This window comes from Cheilinus undulatus, linkage group 6, assembly GCF_018320785.1.
Source record: "Cheilinus undulatus linkage group 6, ASM1832078v1, whole genome shotgun sequence".
NCBI classification, from domain to species: Eukaryota; Metazoa; Chordata; class Actinopteri; order Labriformes; family Labridae; genus Cheilinus; species Cheilinus undulatus.
In genome coordinates this window covers 37005541-37018261 of record NC_054870.1, presented here as the reverse complement: position 1 = coordinate 37018261, position 12721 = coordinate 37005541, and the positions used below count along the sequence as shown (strand labels likewise).

The 12721-nt window shown below is 40.9% G+C and overlaps 1 protein-coding gene across 4 annotated transcripts in view; it reads left to right on the top strand.

Moving 5' to 3' along the window:
• The first annotated feature begins 2245 nt into the window (after positions 1-2245).
• The window catches only part of ogdhl (oxoglutarate dehydrogenase L), a 45456-nt gene continuing 34980 nt past the window's right edge, over positions 2246-12721 (top strand). For all 4 annotated transcript variants that reach the window (XM_041790257.1, XM_041790256.1, XM_041790255.1 and 1 more), the window contains exons 1-7: positions 2246-2422; positions 2538-2719; positions 4652-4875; positions 6117-6287; positions 7068-7170; positions 12262-12377; positions 12475-12629. In XM_041790257.1, coding sequence (XP_041646191.1) covers positions 4654-4875; positions 6117-6287; positions 7068-7170; positions 12262-12377; positions 12475-12629 — 767 coding nt within the window. In that variant the 5' untranslated portion in view covers positions 2246-2422; positions 2538-2719; positions 4652-4653. The remainder of the gene's footprint in view (positions 2423-2537; positions 2720-4651; positions 4876-6116; positions 6288-7067; positions 7171-12261; positions 12378-12474; positions 12630-12721) is intronic.

Here is a 12721-nt window from a genome sequence, read left to right as displayed (position 1 = left end):
GATTCATTTCTTTACACACATTTGTAACCGTGCTCTGGCACTGCAGTTTGCCACTTAATTCCATGGAATCATACATTATTTAATCATCCTGAAATGTGATTGATTTTTGTTATGCACCGAAGGCTCTCAGACAAATTTGATTCAGCCTCCAAACATGCTTTATTAGATGAATTAGGCTTCCTAAATAACCTCATGACGTGGACTTCCATAAATGGTGTGTAGGCTTGGCCATGGTAATTGGATTACACATTATCTGCTTCTCCCGCTCTTTGTCCTGAGCCTGGCATTGACCAGATGAGCTGCCGACTTGTGCACAAAGTTAATGTTGTTTGGCAGACCTGACTGTTGATGGCTGACGTTGGTGCCAGTCACCTGGACATGAACTATATTTTCTTTTTGCTTCCTGGATCAAATCATATTTGTAATGCTGAACAGCAGCTGAATTAAAGCCACAGTCAAGGACACATTCAACCTTTTTATTACGTTTCAGCAGGACCTTTAAAGCTTCTGTGACAATTTTTTGTTTGTTATGACTGAAGCTGGCTTGCATTAATACTGCTGCATCAGTATGACCATCATAAGCAGAAGTAGGGTTGCAAGTATCATAACACCAGAATTTTAAACTTCAATATGATACTAGCTGAGCTTTCCACACACATATGGTCAGGCTGTGGGGAAAAATTGCTGACAAGGGGATCCAAAAGCTTGCCCTTGGGTTTGTTGAACATAGTGAGAAACAAGAATAAGAGGGCATCTTTGGTCACTTGGGGCAAGGACACCCTCCCCACCTGGAGGGGGTTTTATGGCAGAGAACCTTGGACGTGAAAGTGTTGACCCTCATCCCAACCACTTTGCACTCAGCTTCAAACGGCACCAGTGCATGTTGGAGGTCCTTGGCTGAAGAAGCAAACAGAACCTCATCATCTGCAAAGAGCAGAGATGAAATTCTGAGGTCACCCAACTAAGTCCCTCCTCCACCTAGCTGCGCCTTGAGATACTTTCCATGATAATCGCAACTGGAGATAAAGGCAGCCCAGGTGAAGGCCATCGCACCGGGAATATGTTCAACTTTGTACCAAGGATGCTGCAACACCTCTCACTTTGGATATACAGGGACCTGACGGCTCACTGTAGTTGCCCTGGGACCCCATATTCCTGGAGTACCTCCCACATGACCCACGCCTTCTCCAGTTTTATAAACATGTTATTTTAAATATCTTTAAATGCTGCTGTTGGATAGGTGTCATATTAAGGGATAAGCAGTATTTTGCTCAATGGCATTAAAGTTCCAGTTAAGAGTTTTAAGCTGGTTATGAAACGAGCTGAAAGTGATATTAATACCCCTTATACATCCAAAGCAAACTGGCCTGTTAGTATAGCAGTGGACGATTTCTATATAGTTATTCTGAGTGCCTGAAATGGCTGCTGAGATTTGAGGCATTAAAAGGCCATCATGCAAAGTGATAAACAGCATACTGGAAAGCAAGCCCATTAGATTAACGATACTTCACATTGAGGATTATGTTTGTTAAAAGAGAGCTCGATGAGATTTGTCACTTCTGTGCAGGAAAAGGTCATCAGCTAGGCAAAAGGTAAAAGCGTTTGTCCACAGGGGTCACCAGCACTAAGTTAAAGAACTGTCACTTTGATCTCCACTGAACAGCCGGTCCTTTTCTGCACTGTCCTGAAATGTCATTATTCTGAACAGGATGTAATTTAACACCAAACCCTTTAATGTTACCCAGCGGCACCAGTCTTTTCATCAAGGAAAACTATTAATAATACGCCAGAAAGCAACGAGTCTTTACTCCATCTTTGTCAAGCTGCAAAGTCGCTGCAACAAAATGGCATTTCAGTTCATAATTGCCTGACCCTCCATTCTTAAGGTTAGACTGAGAGCAGAGGCAAGCACAGATGCAAATAATGAAACAAGGTGGACTCTCAGTAATGCAAGTTGTGTTAGAGTGTGTGTAAAGGTTTAGCTTCCTTGTTTATTTGATAATCTAATGCTTAATTCAGACATTTAAACAGTTTGGATGTTTAGCTGTTAGATCCTTGTGCAGCTTGTGTTCACTATATTTTATGTTCTTTGTGATTGATAATCCTGTCTCCTTCTGTGCCAGCAAGTATGAATGATGAAAATCCAGATGAGAGGGAGAGAGGAGGAGGGAGGAAACAGAAGAGAAGAGGGGAGGGAGGGAGCCCAATTATCTTATTGTTTAACCCACTCAAGGTAGAGGCCCATCAATCTGAAACCACTTGCCCAAATGACTCATGTTCAGCCTTTATAAAAGTTTAATTGGCTCATATAATTAACAGTGAAGGGAGAGACGTATTTGTGATGTTACTTAGAGGGGAAAAAATGACCTGTCTGGAGGAGAAGTGGAAGCGAGGCTTGTGGATCAGAAATGACAGGACTAAAGTAAGTATTCAAACCACAAACACAAGATTTAATTGCTTTTGATTTGTTTTATTTCTCTCCTGCAGTGTCAGACTCATTATACGAGTTCTGCTTCTCATATCTTGCCTTTTTTTAGGTGGTAACTGTCACCTCTGGGTGCAGGCATGCAGCCCTCAGTGCAGAAGCAGCATCACCTGACAGGCTTGGGGGCGTGTCAACACGTGCATGCGCTCCTTTGCTGTGTCACCTTCACTGCCACCTGTCCTACTTTCACGCCTTTCGACGATGTCAATAGAGTCAAGAGCTGTGAGACCTGAGGTAAATGCAAACTTCAGCAATAATGCAATAGGTGACACTTTAAAAGCGCTATCTTTTCCCCGTGATTCCGCGCGTTTACAATGAGCACAGCCGAGGAGAGATTATGAGGATTTATGTTGACGTTGAGGGATTATTTGGTCGTGGGGGAAGCGTAACAGACCCACAGTGACATAAGCAATGTTTTGGTATTGATGTCGGTGCTGTAGCGTGGAGGAGCCCGTAAAGCATCCTGCAGGAAAACGGTGAGGAAGTTCTTACAGTAGATTTGGCAGAAGTAGATTAGAAACGTATTCGATCTAAAAGTGGTTACCCGCTCTTTGCAGCTGCAGCGACTTTGGAAGACTCGCGCAGGCCGTTATGGGAAGCTCTTTACTAATGCAGAGGTTTATATTAACCTGCCTCATCGATGTGTGGAAATGTATTGGGGAATAAGTATAAATACAGGAAGTTTCATCCATTTAGCACACGTGCGTAATGGTTGTAGGCAATGCAAGTGCCATGTGTGCATTTTGCAAGACCTGAAACTAGTGGTACTGTGACGTCAGACTTCTCTATGCACCTTTGACGAGTTTTTATAACTGATTGACAACCTGAAGAACATGATTAACTCTAGATGTCTGCATTTTTCTCCTAAATTCCTTTCTGGACAACGATTCATTCTCAACAATCCACGTCCATGTTCAGTCCTACTTACTGCTTATATTCACATTTATTCAGTAGGATTGCTTTGTCGAGGCGCGTAAATAACAGAATGCAATGATTTGCAATCTCATAAAAGCATATTTTATTCACAATAGAACATAACTATCCTATCAGATGTTGCAACTGAAATATTTTACCATTTCATGATAAATATTTCTTCATTTTGAATTTAATGGCAACAGCATATCTCAAAAAGTAGAGACAGGGCCATGTTTACCATTGTGTAGCATCCCCTTCTCTTTTATCAACAGTCTGCACTGGCAAGTGAGGAGATCAGTTGCAGGAATTTTGAGGGAAGAATGTTGTCCCATTCTTGACTGATGTAGGATTCTAGCTGCTCAACAGTCCTGGGTCGTCTTAACCCGATTCTTCGTTTTATGATGCGCCAATGTTTCTGTTGGTGAAAAGTCTGGACTGGCCCGGCTAGTTCAGCACCTGGCTTCTTCTGCAAAACCAAGCTGTTGTGATGGATGCGGTCATAGTTAGTTAATAGTAAATTACGAGGGAACTAAGGTGAGCTCGACTCCCCTGAGAAGGGCACAAGCTCCCCTGAGAGCCTCAGATGAGCTCAAAAAGTTGTCAACTTGTAGGTTATTGTTTCATTTTGTGTACATTAAAGTTCCTGAAATATAAAACCCAACAGTATAAATATCTCAATGTTGTTTGTTTACTTGTTTATTATATGACAAGTCAGAATTTTCAACCATCTGTTCCCTTTATTCAACAAACTTCTGCATCTATTCCTGCTGTGGTCAATCCTGCCTGTCAGCGCTGCACTGAAATAAGGCCCAGAATTACGTAGGTACCTGAACTTGCCAGCAGTTTCTTGTTAGTACCATTTACTTTTCCAGCCTATTGTTGCACTGTCCCTTCTTTTTGGAGGTGTGTTGCTGCTATCAAATTCAAAACGAGCTGATATTTTTTGTGAAATGGTGAAATGTCTTAGTTTTATTGGCTGATAATTTATATGTTCTATTGGGAAAAAACAATTGGGCATGGGGTTTGGAAATCATTGCATTCTGTTATCTACATTTTACTCTGTCCCAACTTTTTTGGAAATAGGGTTATGTAATTTATGTTTGCATATTTTTTGCTCCAATTTATTTTTCCTTTTGTTATGCCTGTTTACTTTACAAGAGAAACTAGGATGCCAAATTTCCACCTAGAGAAAATTAAGGAATTTCTGATTTTGGTTTTAACCTTTAGTTTCTTATTTTTCATCCCTCGCAGCCATGAGTCAGTTCCGGGCCTTAGCAGGTGTCCTGAGGACTGGTCGTGCCAGTGGGCAATGGTTGCGAGGAGGTGGAGGTAGCCCAGCCAAAAGGAGCTGGGTTGATCCCAGGAGAGGCTGCTCTTCTGGTGCTGCTCCTGTTCTGTCAGCAGTGGCCAGTAGTTCCAGCTATGTGGAAGAGATGTACTACGCCTGGCTGGAGGATCATAAAAATGTGCATGAGGTAACAGAGTGTAACATGTTTCAGTCTTTCAACATTAGTTAAAAATAGTAAAGTTAGTAAAACACAAAAATATTAAATATAAGTGATTCATGTCCAGAATATTTTTGTGTAGAATTGGTGTAGCAGTGTAATCTCAGTTATGTTTTCTTAACAAAGGAGTTTTTCAGATTCTGATACTTAGTTTATTTGTTTATTTATTTAAACCAAGTATCAGATCTGAAAATACTTGGATGAGAGATTCTGTCATTGGATGAGTGGTGGGGTACACCCTGGACTGGTCACAAGTCAATGACAGGCCTGGCATATGGAGAGAAACAAGCAGCCACATTCACACTTATGGGCAATTTATAGACAACATTTAACCTAACAAGCATGCCTTTGGTTTGTGGGGGGAAGATGAGTACCCAGAGGGATCCAGTACATGCACAGGGAGAACATCCAAACTCCACACAGAAAGGCCTTGTCCAATCAGGATTTGAACCAGGAACATTCATGCTATGAAGTACCAGTGCTGACCACTGCATCGCTTTGCCACTCACAGTGTTCAGATGTGACACTATAATTTTGAAAATAAGGGAAGCTGTCTTCTCATTATGCATGGCACTATACAAATAAAGGTTTTCGGGATTTATGTGTATCAGTCAAATTCAGGTCTCAGTGTCTGCAGGGAAACACAGTTCAGCATATCCACTCAGGCAGGGAAAGAATCGGCATAATATCGGTGTTGGCAAATAAGAAACCGATATATCAACAGTAAATATCGTCCTGTATCAGCTGTAAATATCTGTACTATGTATGAATGAGTTGGTGGAGTTTTGAGCAGGAGACCTGCATCAGCTGAAGTCTTTTGCTTTGTTTATGTTAATTCATCAAACTTGTATGTGTGCTCAAAGGACTGATGTTTGTGTCTTTATTCTTCCTTAGACTTAAAAGTTTATTTTTAGGACTGAGGTTTTAAGTCTGCACTACATTTACATATTGATATCAGTGTAAGTTAAAATAAATTTGTATTTATTAGCATATTAGATATTGGCACTATACTGCCACTATACTGAGCATCCCTACGCTCAGATAATTCTATAGGGAATAGCTCTAGCACCTGTTGCACGTCCCTTAACTACTGTTTCTCTTCCTTTGTGAGTGTCCTGCCCCCCCCCAGCCTGCAGCAGGAACACTTTTGATCCATATTTGTGATGGCTCTGCTTCCGTCTGCTGAATCTGTCCATCTTTGTGTGTTTCAGTCTTGGGACGCGTTCTTCCGGAACATCCAGGCCTCCGGTCCGTCTGGTGAGGCGTGTGAGAGCCGGCCCTCCGCTCTGCTCCAGGGCCGAGCGCTGTCCCACTCACCAGACATGGCACAGAAAGTGGTGGAGGACCACCTGGCAGTGCACACTCTCATTAGAGCCTACCAGGTACCCCGCACTCATCCAGCCCAGCTGTGAAGAACACACACACACAGACAAGCCGGCTAACCACACCAGATTTAAGTTTACATTTGGATTTATGTATTAACAAAAGAAATGAATATCACATCTTGGGGGCATCGTTTTAGATCTTAATACAGTGTCTGTGTACAGAATTAAGATGTAGTCCTCCTCGAGCCACAGCAGGCCGTTTGTATCTTTGACATGTGACTGTTTGTGTGAAAAATGCATCAAACAACACCCACTTGAATCGCCAAACAGATGCAACTGGCACTGAGAACTGTTTACACCTCGTCTCCTTGTATTAAAAGGAATATACAATTTGTTTGTCACTGCATGAGGTTATGCAGATTGCAAGATTAACTCCAACCTTCTTAACCCAGCTGCTTTCTCAAATGGAAATATCAAAGAGACTACTTAAACAAAACAGGTGGTAAAATTTCCCCTCGCCCTCAAATTAATTTGAGGAACTATCCGAGGGATTTATTAAATTCTGTCTTTTGGCAAAAGTGACACTTCCCAGGTTGCTGAAATCCTGCGGGGAATAAATATGTGTTTACAGAAAAGGCCTCCCATGGGGCTCCTTTCTCAGAGAGGTTGACCTATAACTGAGTATTAACTCGTTCAAGCTGTTTATTCTTGACATCATGGTGGAACGTTCTTTCTGAATCTTTCCGTCTGTTTCCTGTCAGGTTGTCTTCTTACCTGGATCCTCCCCATTTCTTCTATCTCATTCTTATTCATTTCTCTGTTTGTCTATCTATGTAGATTCGGGGTCACCATGTTGCCCAGTTGGACCCTTTAGGAATCCTGGAGGCTGACCTGGACTCCTTCGTTCCCTCTGATCTGATCACAACTATCGATAAATTAGGTGAGCCACACAGACTGAGCAAATCACACATTATAAACTCTTATCTCACTAGATGCCAAAATTATGAAAAGAGGAAGATTTTTTTTTCTTGGGTTTAGAGCTACAACCACAGATGATTTTCTTATGATGAAACTGTCCATTAATTGAACAATTACTAATTAATCAATGCATCCAAAATGCAGTATGATTGTATGATTTACAAATTCCCCAAAAGGCAGGTAATGCTTACTTTTAAGAAATCAGAGCTTGTAATTATTTGGCATGATGATGTGTCAGATGTGCTGAGGGTTTAAGAATGTTAACTAAACATGATCAAAAGTATAAAATATGCAAGGATGTGGGCAGATTTACATGAAGTAGATAAGATTAGTCAGGATAGTTTAAATTCGTAAGTACAGAGGTGCATATGAGATGAAGCATTTTTCCACAGGGATCTTGCTTACAGTATTTGAGTTAAGTAAATAGATTACTTGGTTTAAATGTGCATAAAAGGTGATGCATTTTACCGCAGTGAGCTTTCTTACTGTATTTTAGTTATAGTAAACAGATTACTTAGTTTAAATGTGCATATGTGGTGAGGCATTTCATCACAGTGAGCTTCCTTACATTATTTGAGTTACAGAAAAGCAGCAAGAGACAATGCAGGATATTTAATGTTAAACAGGTGCTTGTGAAATGAAAGTTCTATTTTCTGGCACTCTGTGACTGTTGATTGGTCATCAGTAGGTGTGAGAATCACACAATTTGAAAAAGAAATCAATACTTGGTGGATAAGACGATACGATATATCACCAGACAAAGTATCGCAGTACTATGCTGTATTGATTTTTTCTCCCACCCCTAGTCATCAGAGTGACAGCCTTGAGCAAACAAACTGTTTCCTTGTTGGGTTGTTTTGATTGTTTTAATATGCAGTGTCCTGTAAGGCCTACCAGAGGGAGGGGGTTTAAACAGTTTGTGTCTGGGGTATGTAGTGTCTGCAGCGATGTTACCTACTCATTTCTTGATGCTGAACTGGTACAAGTCATAGATAGAGGGGAGATTGGTCCTGATAATTCACTCTACTGACCTGATTGTCTTTTACAGTCTGTTTCTGTCCAGCTTGGTGGCAGATCCAAACCAGACGGTGATGGACGTGCAGAGAATAGACAGGGTGATGGTCATTGTGGAAAATGACTAGCAGCTTCTGGGGCAGGTTAAACTTCCTGAGCTGTCTCGGGTAGTTCAACCTCTGTTGTGCCTTTTCTAGATAGAGTTTATGTGAGCGGTCCACCTCAGGTCCTGAGAAGTTGTGGATCCCAGAAACTTGAAGGTGTCCACAGTAAACATTGTACTGATGAGGATGGTGAGGGTGGGTAGAGTACAGTCTTGCGGGTTAAGCTCCAGGTGGTTCTGACCACACCAGAGGACCAGCTGTTTAACCCTCAGTCTATATATAGACTCATCACTGTCAGGGCAGTAGATAGAGAAGAAAATCAGGGAGGCCCAGTGGAATTTTCAGATTTAGCTTTGAAGCTTGACTTGACTACAAATTGATAGGGGTCGACAGATATTGATTTTTCAGAGCTGAAGTAATACTGATTGTTGTAGTTCACAAGACCGATATCCGGTGTTTGGACTCAGTATGCATTTATTATGACAAACAAAATGCACAATAGCAGTAGGAAAACAGGAGGTGGTGCCATATGCTCCCTGCATTGTTTGCACCTAGGCCTTGGTGTTGATTGGCTAATACTTATGTGACATCTACCCAATCAGATAGTGTTGCAGGAAGTTAGGGGAGACTGTGGTGAGTGAAAGAGAAGTCAAAGAGGATGTCACACCTTGCAGTGGAGCCAAAGTAGCACACTTTGTAACTGATTAGTTTTAATGGTGAAAAAAAATACCAATACAGATAATAGTCCAAATGACAACTATCAGCCCCAATAATCAGTTGACCCAAAATTTTAACTGTCCAGTAAGGCCATTGAATAAACCTTTATTTGGTAAAACAGCCTTTATTAACTTCTAAAATGTACATTTTTTCCCCAAATGTATGCTTTAAACACAGATGGAGAACAACAAGCTTGTCATCGGATTGCAGGTCTATGTTAATCATAGAATAACTGGGCCAGGCAGAAGAGGTAGAACTTTCCATCTCCATCTTTTTAAATAAAAGCACATGCCGTAAACCCCAGATGATAAACATACATACATACTGATTAGATTCCTGCTGTGGAAGTCCTTCCCTCTAATTACCTCAGGATGCACATGCTCAAGGATTTCACAAACATGCTCTTCACATTTGTAAGTTGACTTCAAAAGCTTCATACGCCGTATCTTTTTTGTACTTTTCCTGCATTTTATTCACTATACCTTGCCCGTAAGTAAACTTTATTTATAAAGCACTTTTAAAGCTCTCAGTTACAAAGTGCTTCACAAAAAATACATTTGTAAGTGAGTCACAACATCAGTATAGGGGTTGTAAGAAACTGGCCATAAAAAAGCACAAATAAGGGATTGGGAGTAACATGAAGGTTTTTTTGAATCAAATTAGTTTTTGTTGGGTTTGTACTCCACATACATGTGAATCTACACATGCATCATACACACACCCATGATCATGGGTTACATAAGTCATAGGACCCAAGAGTATAAGTGGTAATTCAGTATAAAATGCCACATCACTTTCTCTGCCTGGTCCGTATTCGGGTTGGTCAGACTAATGCTGTCATTAATCTCAGGCCGAGCTCCTTGTCATTCTCCATTTCATTTAGCCCGGTGGAGAGTTGGAGGATGCTGGACGGCTGCAGAGAGCGATCGAAGTCTACTGTAATAACCCGTAAAGAGAGAGAGAGCGAGAGAGAGAGAGAGAGAGAGAGGGAGGGAGGTAGCCTCTGCTGTTATCAGTGATCAGTGTGTGTCAGGACATAGTGTTGCATTATGTATTGTCATCAGGGCTATGGCTTCCTAATGAAAGCTAATGAGTGCCTCAGTGGCCCCTTATTTGGTCAGCTGATAGAACTAGAGTCTATTCTTGGACCCCTTTGTCTTTGCTGTGTTCCTAATATGATTTGCACCTGTCTCCTCTTATGTGGCCTGAGTTCTTGAGCTTGACCAGCCATCTCAGGTACGGTCTGTCACCATGAAAAACTTAAGTTCAGCCATGGACACTGATGCTTTATATCCACTAGGATGGCCAGCCCCTTTAATAAAGTTTCTTTTTATTTCTTAATCATATTTCAATTCACTGTTTTTGTCATTAATAACCAAGTCCAATCAGAAAATGCTTTGAGTCATTAGGGCACCGTTTACACCAAATTGCAGTCTGGACTGCAGGCAGCAAATGTTGTCAATTAATCTCTTTGTTTTTTTTATTTAATCTATTCATTAATAACTTGTTCCATAAAATGTCAAAAGTTTTAACAGTGTTGGCCATATTTCCCGAAAGCCTGAGGTGACATCTCCAAATAACTTTTTTCCATGGACTGTGGAAAATATTTGCCAACATTTGTGTTGCTAAATGGGTCATTCTGAAAAGCTCAGTGACTTCAGGAGTGGTGCTGTGATGGATGCCACCTTTGGATTAGGACAGTTTGTGACATTTCATCCCTGCTGGATATTCCATAGTCAAATGTAAGGGATATTATTAGAAAGTCAAATCATTTAGGAACAACAGCAACTCAGCCACAACGTGGAAGAGGATGTAAAGTCACAGAGCAGGAACTATGACTGCTAAGGGGCATGATGCATCAAAGTTGCCAGCGCTCTGCTCCTACCATAGCTGAAGAGTGAAATGAATGCATAGTACGGACTGAAAGGTTAATCCGTATGCAGTTCAAATGCTGAACATAGATGAGATTTAAGAATGATAGCAGAAATGGTCCCCATTGATAAAAATACAGTTCGGCAAATTTTGCATGAAAATTTGAACATGACAAAAGTGTGTGCTTAAGTTGTCCCCCTACTTCTGACTCCAGACATTTTGGAACAAATTAAAAGAAACCCTAATTTTTTAGAAGGAGTGATTACACGCGATGAAACTTGAATCTTCCAGTATAGTCCTGAGACAAAATGGCAGTCAGTGCATTGGAAAACACCATCGTCACCAGTGATGAAGAAAGCATGTCAAAGTGAGTCATACTGATTGTTTTCTTTGACATTCAGGGTAGAATTTTGTGGGAGTGGGCTCCAGAAAGGTCAATTGTGAATCAATAGTATTTCAAACAGGTTATAGAAAAACTGCGAGAAAAGTCAGAAGAAAGAGACCAGAACTGTGGAAAAATGGTTTCATTCCTTATCAAGACAATGCACTAGCTCGCACTGTGCTCTCAGTAAAACAGTTCCTGGCCCAGAAACAAATCTCAGTGCTTCATCATACTCCCTACTCACCTGATCTAACATCATGTGACTTTTTCCTGAAATCAAATCTGTGCTCGAAGGAAAAAGTTAAGAAAAGAACGACAACGGTTCTGACACAACTGTCTGAAGAAAACCTACTGCACTGCTTTGATGAATGGAAGGCCTGAATGCAACGGTGTGATGATGAGGAACGGGAGTGAATTCAAGGAGAAAGACACTGAAAAATGTTTATGTTCAACAAAATGGTATTTTGTAGTCTTCATTTTCATTAGCCATGTCTTGTTTTGGGGTATTTTTCAGGTCAGGCATCCTGATTAGACAGTGTTAGTCCTTGTTAGTACTCAGGAGGAGTGAACTTTGGTGCACCTGTTGGAGCAGTGTTAGCAGAGCTGTAGGCTAGTCTGTGTGGGGTCGTGTGGCGTTGCATGTGTAGATTGTTTGTTTGTTTGTTTGTTGGATTTCTGATTCCAAAACAAAAAAAACAATAAAAAGGTATTAAGAGTCAGGCACATCTAAGCTCTGTTTATTGCCAAATTAATACAAATTTAGGACAAATAAGCCTTTGTAAAAGCAGCTCTTAGTGCTTCAAATGTTGTTTTGCTGCAAAGGGATTTGCTCTCATTGTTCTTTTGTTTCAGTCTCTCCTAAGCCTTGCTTGTTGCATTAGTGAGGTGCTCCACTGAAGCCAACAAGGCCAATCTTATTATTTTTTTGGCTTCTCTCAGTCTTTTGTCTCATTTGTTGTTGTAGGCTTCTACGGGCTGGATGAGTCGGACTTGGACAGGAGCTTTCAGCTGCCCCCTACCACCTTTATCGGAGGAGGAGAAACCACTCTTCCTCTTAGAGAAATCATTCACAGACTAGAGGTAGTTTTCTTCCTATTTATGCATGTATGTATCTAATGTGAGGGGCAAAAATAAAACTGTATGATGCTGTTATCTCTCCTTTTTTTTGTTTTTTTAGACATCCTACTGTGGACATATAGGGGTTGAATTCATGTTCATCAATAATGTGGATCAGTGTCAGTGGATTCGCCAGAAATTCGAGACACCAAGGATCATGCAGTTCACAAATTCTGAGAAAAGGACTTTACTGGCCCGTCTGATCAGATCAACACGGTCAGTATTGAGAAACATATGCTGACTTGGATATATAGCTTCCTGCAGCATAAAACTTAAAAACAACTTTTTTAAACACAACTATTAAGGAA